Source organism: Sceloporus occidentalis, unplaced genomic scaffold, assembly GCF_023333645.1.
Source record: "Sceloporus occidentalis isolate IW3139 unplaced genomic scaffold, rSceOcc1.0.p SCAF_340, whole genome shotgun sequence".
In the NCBI taxonomy this organism is placed as follows: domain Eukaryota; kingdom Metazoa; phylum Chordata; class Lepidosauria; order Squamata; family Phrynosomatidae; genus Sceloporus; species Sceloporus occidentalis.
In genome coordinates this window covers 495,419-504,783 of record NW_028317320.1, presented here as the reverse complement: position 1 = coordinate 504,783, position 9,365 = coordinate 495,419, and the positions used below count along the sequence as shown (strand labels likewise).

The window sequence follows — 9,365 nt, the reverse complement described above, 5'->3', positions numbered from 1 at the left end:
GGTCATCCTTGAACATGGAACTTTTTTTGGTGTTGCTGGTTGCATCAATATGGAGGTAACGCAGCAAAATAGTTTGAGCGCGGAAGCAACTGTTAATCCCTATCTGTGGTTGTTTAACCACATGATGTGTCAAGCACGTTATTGGTCCTTACCCATATGATTTTGCCTGACATGCCAGGCACATCATTGGCGGGTAAGTGGGTGTAAACAATTTTCCAAATACCAAGCAGTGCTCATTCAATGCATTTCCCTATACACATTGTGGATTACAATTTCATTAAAAAGTTAATACACGTCTCATGATCTATTACTCACACAGCCACGTTGGCTCCAACTGATGATACTGTTGCACAGAACTTCTTCCTAGATAGCATATCTAAGCAATCGTTCAATTAGCTTTTCTAATATGGATGTTAGGTTTAATGGGCCATAGTTTTCTGGTTCAGAACATTATCATTTCTAAATACATTGACCATGGCACTGAACAAGAACGTTACAAAAAAAGTATCACCTCGCAAAGAAAATCTGTACACTGAAAACGAAACTACAAGCTACTGATTCACTGAACAAAAAAAAAAATATTCATAATTTACCTTACTTACAAATAGCCATAATTGGGTCAACCCATTATGAATAGTTTATTAAGGCACATTGTTCCTATGGAGTAAACAGTATCCAAAATTACACCCGTTCCCCAGATCAGGTAAATCTTGTTTTAAATCAAATACACTCAAAGTAAACACAGACAATTACATTTGTTTTCTAACCACATACCCTTTTCGTATATTAAGATGCATTTTACCCTTTATGCACAAGTTAAAAATATTCAGTGTTTACCTCCATCTGACCACAACTGTCTAACATTAAATAACTCCTTAACTGTAATGGATGTAATGGATATTAAAAAAGACTGTATGAGCAAAAAGATGTAATGAGCAACACATTCACGTTATATTAATATTTAGAATTACACAAGTCTATATATTTTAATATTGAGTTTATATAACCCAGTTTTAAAATATATGAACTCATAATTACGAATCCTCATGGAAAGACATCCAAACACCTTTCTGTCAAAAGGTAAATGGATTTGGCTGAAAAATTAAACACAGGGTCCCAAACCTTCTTGCATAATTTAATCCTAATGGATTATTGTGCCTTTGGCTACATTTTGAGTCCAACATTATACAAAAAATGCGTGCGTTCCTCTACACAACCATTAACATGGCAAATGGCCTTGTATGTTATTGTCCAGAATTCTCCTGCCCTGAAGTGGAAGCTTCGGGGTGCACATTGTCAGCAAGATTGTGTGCATGCTCTAGGAATAAGTCTTTCAAGACACTTAGTTCTTTGGTAAGTAACTTGATTTTAGCCTCGAGTCTTTCATTTTCCTCTTTTAACTGGTTGACTCTTTGTAGAGTGTCTTGAGCTTTCTGCTTGCTCTTTAAGCGACTTTTCTTTACAGCCATGTTGTTTCGCTCCCGACGCAGGCGATACTCTTCACTGCTACGATCCATTCGTTGCCCCTTCTTGCTGCTCTTGCTTGGAGGGACAGCCTTTCCTCCTCCTTCTGGATTTAATGGCACAAGCTGTGGTGCAGCTGGACTCCCTGGACGGGCATCACTCATGCCCTCTGAAGTGGTGGAAGGGGAGTGGTTCATTTGGCCCAACCTTCACTGACAGAGTAGACCAGAAATATAGGATGCTCTACATAAATATGTCCTAAAATAAAGCAGACAATGCATTAATACTGTTAGCATCACGTACTTCTAGCTTTACTATGTTAGCCACTAGACACGCATACAGACTCCTTAAACTGATTATGGTGATCAACAGAAAGGCTTGTTATTAACCCCTTGGCTTTCCCACCTGGGTGCTAAGATGGTTTTCGGCATTTTGGTACATCTCGCCTTTAAACACTTCTATACTATACAAACTATATTTTTTTTCAGCATACCCAGCAGATAAAAAATATACCATTGTTATATGTGTATGTCTCATCAGATTTAAGAAATAAAAATTTTATTTTTTTTTACTTTTGACGCAAACAAATGCATTCGTAAATTTTATTTTTCTAAACTCTATCATCACCTTTATATAACCTGTGTTGCTAAATGTTTGTAAACAGGGAAAAGAAAAAATGTCGGTGCGCTAAACTAGTCTCAAATAATACAAATGTATAATATGAGGCTTACCAAACAGTGTGAGCATGCTGCAAATACAGTGTGTTGGCTGTACAATGTATACAAAAAACTAGGGCTGAAACAACGAATCGATAAAATCGATAATAATCGATAACGGAAATCGTTGTCGACGATTTCCGTTATCGATTAATCGAGTGATCGATTAGTTGTTGGAGCACTCGGCTCCTTTTACTTACCTCCGCGAGCGTTCCCCGCTTCTGCTACATGCTCTGCAGTCTCCGCCTTCTTTTAGTTGCGTGACGGATGTGACGCGTTCCGGAGGTAAGTATTCTTCATGTCTGTGCGAATCGCTCTGTGCGAGTGGCTCCATTCGCACAGAGCGGTTCGCTCTGTGCGAGTGGCTCCATTCGCACAGAGCGGTTCGCTCTGTGCGAGTGGCTCCATTCGCACAGAGCGGTTCGCTCTGTGCGAGTGGCTCCATTCGCACAGAGCGGTTCGCTCTGTGCGAGTGGCTCCATTCGCACAGAGCGGTTCACTCTGTGCAAGTGGCTCCATTCGCACAGAGCGGTTCGCTCTGTGCGAATGGTTCCATTCGCACAAAGCGGTTCGCTCTGTGCAAGTGGCTCCATTCGCACAGATCGATTCGCGGGGGTGGGGGTGGGGTTTCAGGGTATGCAGGGCAGAGTGGGGGTGGGGGGGCAGGCCAGGGTAGGAGACTGAGTGCAGGGCAGAGTGGGGGTGGGGATGCAGGGCAGGGTGTGAGTGTTGGGGCAGGGCAGGAGACTGGGTGCAGGGCAGAGTGGGGGTGGGGATGCAGGGCAGAGTGGGGGCAGAGTGTGAGTGTGGGTGCAGGGCAGAGTGGGAGACTGGGTGCAGGGCAGAGTGGGGGTGGGGATGCAGGGCAGAGTGGGGGCAGAGTGTGAGTGTGGGGGCAGGGCTGGGTGCAGGGCAGAGTTGGAGACTGGGTGCAGGGGCACAGTGCAAAGTGCTGGGTGCAAAGTGCTGGGTGCAAAGTGCCAGGGCTGGGTGCAAAGTGCTGGGTGCAAAGTGCTGGGTGCAAAGTGCCAGGGCTGGGTGCAAAGTGCCAGGGCTGGGGCAAAGTGCCGAGTGCAAAGTGCTGGGTGCAAAGTGCTGAGTGCAAAGTGCCAGGGCAAAGTGCTGGGTGCAAAGTGCCAGGGCTGGGGCAAAGTTTCTTGAACAGTAATAGTCCACCTCTTTTCAGAATGTTTGGGGTTATTTTGTTTCATAAATATTGTGTTTGGGTTCTTGTACTTTGAAAATATTGTTTTTTATTACATAATAACAAAATAAGAATGTTAATGTAAATTTTAAGTTGTTTTTTAACATCCAGTTCATTAAATTATTTTAAATAAACAAAACATTTGCATATTGTTTTTTTATCCGATTAATCGAAAAAATAATCGGCCAACTAATTGATTATTAAAATAATCGTTAGTTGCAGCCCTACAAAAAACAAAATACTGTCTGCGCTTCTCACCCTAATAAAGTTGGCAACAAATATATAAACATAATATAAATAAGAGGTTTTGGTTATATGAATTGGCCAAAGCATAATTAAGCTCACCCGCCACGTCAAGGCACGGGTGAGAACCTACTCTCACCTCCTACATAGTGGGCACACAAAGCAGTTTATACTGCTACCAAAACTTAATGTGTTGGGGGAGGTGCAATTAAACCTCCTCCCATTTAACCCCTGGACATCAAGCTAAATGTTTGCTAAATGTTTGTACAAGGTAACCGGTCTAAAATAAGCAGAAATTGAGAACATTTCGCTGTGTTTTCATACTGTTTTATTGCTGAAAAGTCAATTTGATAGACTATCACAAAATCCATCTTCAAATGTAATGTATGGTTGCCGACAATTAAACAGCTCTAGCGGCATGGGAAGTTAAGATAGGGCAACATAACTATATATTGTTAAAAACTACACCCCCAGCTGCATCCAATGAGGTACTATTTGTATTATCATAAAGCTGAAGTGTACAACAAATAAGTGAACATTGCACTTAAAAAAAAAAAGTAAACATCAACATTTACATTTGTGTCTTGCGCACTCCAGTTTTAAAGGTAGAAATACGTGTAACCCCTCATAGGATGCGTTAAGGGGTGTAATTTCCAGAAACGTGTGCTTTATATACCCTAATTTAACTTCCCAAGTTATAGCTCTCTAATTGCAGACATCACCCCTCAATTTTTTAAAACAGTTTTTTGCAAGATTTTCAAAGTTCAGTTAAACAGCTCTAGCCACATGGGATGCTGGCTACCACAGTGATCGTTTTGCTAGAATAAAATGTTTTATTTTGTAAAGTACAACAACTATTTTACTTTCAGAAAATTTATTTTGGGGGTCTCTGCACTTTTGATCTTTAGTTATGTGCCTTTAAAGACCCCTACATTTATGTCTCTGCTCTGAAGAAAAAAAAACTTTATAATCGATAAAAATCGATTCGACTAATCGATAAAGAAAATCGTTGTCAACGATTTTCATTATCGATTAGTTGTTTCAGCCCTAATCACGAGTTTACCAGCCATTGCGACCCAGCTGCCACGAGCAGCTTCAGGGACTTTAGTGATGGTATCTTCAATCCACACAGACTTAAAACTATCCCCCTGCTGCATGATGGCGCAATAGGAATGATCTGATCAGTATAAGCAATTTGATTATATAGCTTTCCCTCCCATCAGTGACAGCCGCGAGGGGTCATCCACTACCAAAAAAACCACACACGTTATTTAACATTTTAACCTGTTGACAACCAAAGGATGTTCCCTGCCTTCATGTAATTCGATGCGATGCCGACCATGGACAGCATGGAACGTCCTTAGTAAATATCTTTGGCGCAACTTGACTTAATTATTGCAGTTGCCTTGATGCAGAGGCAGTCCCAGCAATAGCCAATGTGTGCACTTCTGACCTTGTGATCGCTGTGATGAGCTGCAAGGTTCCCCGCCTTCCGGCTGCAAATACCGTATATCCCGGCGTATAAGACGACTTTTTAACCCGTGAAAATCTTCTCAAAAGTCAGGGGTCGTCTTATACGCCGGGTACTAAAACTTACCGAGCCCAACTGGAGAATCACGAATCTCTAGGGGAGGGGAGAGCAGAGAAGCTGCCTCCCCTGGGCTGGTCTTCAGGGCCGCGCCGAGGTAGGTGCAAGATCGTGATCTCCCCAACTAGCCCTCATCAGCGGGCGCCCAATGAGCAGGCCCAACATTAGGGAGCTCGAGGTCTGGCAGGGTTAGGATACAGATCCCCCGCAGCGGTGCAGGGGACCTGCATCCTACTCTCCGATATGCTCAGACAGCTTCCCCTGCCGGCACTTTCCAGCGGGAGTGCCGGCACGAGAGGCTGTCTAAGCGCATCGCGCAAACGTTCACCGGCAATGCGCGTAAACCCCCGCTGCCGGCACGTCTGCTCGGTGTGCTTTAACAATCCTCCTTACCAGTGCAGAATGGTATATAATTTCCGGTGCCGGAAGTGCAGGCACCGGAAGTTGTATACTGTTCTGCGTAGAATAGATGTCCTCTGCCGGCCCTGCAAGACACCCGGGACTCGGCACTGGTAATTCTAGGGGAGAGGGGCATATCTCAGGAGGGGGGGGGGGGGACACAGAGTGGCAGCATATATCGGGGGGGGGCACAGAGTGGCAGCATATATCGGGGGGGGCACAGAGTGGCAGCATATCTCGGTGGGGGACACAGAGTGGCAGCATATCTCGGTGGGGGACACAGAGTGGCAGCATATCTCGGTGGGGGACACAGAGTGGCAGCATATCTCGGTGGGGGACACAGAGTGGCAGGTGTGTAAAGGCAGGGGGGTGTGTATAAATGTGTATGTATGGACAGGCGTATGTTAGTACGTGTAGATATATGTGTGTGTGTGTGTGTGTGTGTGTGTGTGTAAGGGCAGTGTATGTATGTATATGGGCATATGTGTGTTTATAAGATGGTGTGTACGTGTATATGTGTGTAAAGGAAGGGGTGTGTGAGGGCAGTGTATGTCTATACATGTGTGTGTGGACAGGCATATGTTAGGGAGAGCTGACCTACCCAATCCAAGCAGGCTTTGTATGCAACAACCAGCCAATCACCAGTAAGGTACATCGCTTGCCGTGATTGGCTGGTTGTTGTATACTGGGTAGAGGGGTAGTCTTATATGGCGAGTATAGCCCAAACTCTATTTTAACTGGAAAAGTTAGGGGTCGTCTTATACGCCGGAATATACGGTATGTTGGGTTTCACCAAACATGGCGCTGAGCATTACGGCCAAACATCTCCACTTTGGTCTTGTCTGTCCAAAGGACATTGTTACAGAAGTCTTGTGGTTTGTTCAGATGCAACTTTGTAAATCTAAGCTGTGCTGCCAAACAAATCATACTGGTTCAAAACCAGCAAACTGCTAAAACGTCACCTTTTTATAAAGACTGTCAGATTTGCTGATGATCAATTAATCAAGGGCATTTAATTAGCAGCACCTGTCTGCTACTTAGTATCTTTATTCCTATATGCAAAACCATGTTATTCAAAGAGGGGGGACTGTATAAGCCAGACTACAGATAAGCAATGCAATATTTAGTCCTCAAAAGCAAGTGCACCAGGGATGTTTTTTTTTTTTTTTTACCCATATATCAAGATGATAGTTTAGTGTAAACATGCATCCTAATTATTTATAAGTGGCTTTACATAAAACTGTCACTTTCATAGAATTTGGGCTGCCCAATATTAGAAAAATACTATCCTGTCATGTTGGTGGAGGAAATTAGCTGTCCTGTATGTGCGTAAATGGTTTTAAGTTCCTGCACTATAAAAAAAAACAAAAACAAAAAAAACCCAAAAAAATAAAAAAAACACACTTCTACTACACTGTCCTATTCTTAATGAAGCCAGAAAAAGAAAGTCAGAAAGTCGCTTTGAACGTAGCATAATGACATAGGCGGGGTTGAAGGACTCGAGCGGGTTGAAGGACTTGAGGGTGGTGAAGCCGATGGAGAGAAAGAGGGGGACACAGTAGAGAGAGGCTGCCGGGCTGACAGACGGACTGCTTCTGAGGTTTGGGAGGCATCAATACAAGGATACGGAGGTCATAGAAAAAAAGATAAAGGCGAGAAATATTACTACTATGATAAATAACTATGCTGACCTTATTCAAAGAGGGGGGACTGTATAAGCCAGACTACAGATAAGCAAATATGAAATATGTACTATACTCATTACATATACTGAACTCTGTCTTCTTTCACCAATACATGCTACAATCTTTGGAGAAAGGAGAAGCGGGAGGAAAAAAAAAAACAAACAAAAAAAAAACAACTATCGAGCGAGACCACTCTCTATCTACACAATTTATACTCTTTATAAGCACAATGCCTCAAAAACCTACGCAAGCCTCTAAAACTATATGTTTGGTGGTCATGTGAGAAAGTCGCTAACTATGGAACATGGTCCTAGGATTTAGAAAGTAGACAATATTGTTATACCTGCGACTTCAACTTCAATCCTTCTACACACTGGCTGGCCTCCTTTAAAACAGCCTCAGCCCTAGTGATTCATAGTCTTCTTGCCACAAAGAAAATAGCTAGAGAGTGGAAACAATATAAAGAATTTATACGGCCCTATTTTATAAACCAGTTATGTTATCAGATTAAAATAGAAAGGGGAGTATCCCAAGTGCCAAATACATCACTTAAGAAAATCCAAATGTGGGAAACATGCCAGAGAATAATAGAGACTGAAAACAGCACATATAGGTCAGATTAATAAATAGATTGTAATTAAGACATTCCCCTGCTTAATATCATGAACTGTTGACCTGAAATTCCATATATTAGAAATACCGTATTTGCTCAATTATAAAACTAGGTTTTTTCCAGAGCAAATGCTCTGAAAAATAACCCTCGTCTTATAATAGGGGTCATCTTATAATCAGACCTCAAATAGGTCTATGAGACTAAGATCCTGATCCCCCGCAGTGCTGCAGGGGACCTGGATCCTCCTGACTTCCCCCCACCACTTACCGGTGCTTCTGAGTCCCTGGTGTGTAGCCGGGGCAGCATGTATACACCTACGCGATTGACAGTCAGGGGTGTATGCGTGATGGATGCACATAACCCCCGCTGCTAACGCACCTCCTTCCGGCTGCGAATCGCGTAGACGTCTACCCGCTGCCCACACAACACCCGGAGTCAGGAGCACCGGTAAGTTTTTTTTTTTTCTTTTTTTGGGGGGGGGGGTGTTAAATGGGGGGCATAAGGCATTTCTGTAGGCAGAGTGCTCTATGAAATTCCCTTTATGCCACTCTGCATATCATGGGGCACAGTGGCATATAGAGGGTTAAAAGGCATATCATGGAGCACAGTGGCATATAGGGGGTATAAGGCATTTCTGGGGCAGAGTGGCAAGCCTGGGGGCAGATGTGCATAACAAAATATTTTTCTCAATCATCATTCTCAATCTCCGATGAGGCACATACAGTGTGATCTCTATGCACGTCTGTGAGGACCTGCAAAGAGATCACAGTATGATCGGTGCAGGGGGATCGCGGGGAGGGGAGTGAGAAAACAACCCCCCCTCCCATCCTGAAACAGAGAAGGAGAAAAAACAAAACAAAACGGTTATTCATTTAAGAAATCATTAAAATAATAATAAAAAAATGAATAAAGTGAGCTAAGAGAGGTCATTGTGACATCACTGACATTAATAACATGTTCAGAAGGTCCCTAAGAGGACCTCTAAACATTATAATTTTTTTAATTAATTATATATATAAATAAAAAAGAAAAAAAATTAAAAAACCTTACATCCCATTGTCCTAGCATAAAATCCACCCAGTATAACCCTCCTGCCGTTCACAACCCCCAAACCCGTTAAGGCATAAGCATAAAAAATGTACGCTTATAGTATGTTCCCTGCTGCTGGGAAAGTATGGAAAATCTATATAAATTAGGTATTTCTGAAATCAGGACACCTGAATTGACAAACTTGTAGGGGATTTCCATCACTTTACCTAATTTTGTGAGGATTCAGAAGGAAAATGTAAATAAAATGGTGTTTTTTTCTAATTTTCGCTAGTTTTTACTAAATTTCTAAATTTTCAGCTAATCATCCAACTATGGTATCAAAAGAAAGCTCTATGTCTCCTTGAAAAAACAATATATAGTTTACATGGGTACACTATTCACAGGAAAAGAGAATAATCGCTAA

General features: G+C 42.5%; 1 protein-coding gene across 1 annotated transcript; it reads right to left on the bottom strand.

Annotated features, from left to right (window-relative positions):
* Positions 1–1,244: 1,244 nt before the first annotated feature.
* On the bottom strand, positions 1,245–1,667 carry LOC149274282 (CCAAT/enhancer-binding protein gamma-like). The gene has a single exon (XM_089505684.1). The coding sequence runs from the start codon at positions 1,659–1,661 to the stop codon at positions 1,245–1,247; it is 417 nt and encodes a 138-aa protein (XP_089361810.1). The 5' UTR covers positions 1,662–1,667.
* Positions 1,668–9,365: the final 7,698 nt, after the last annotated feature.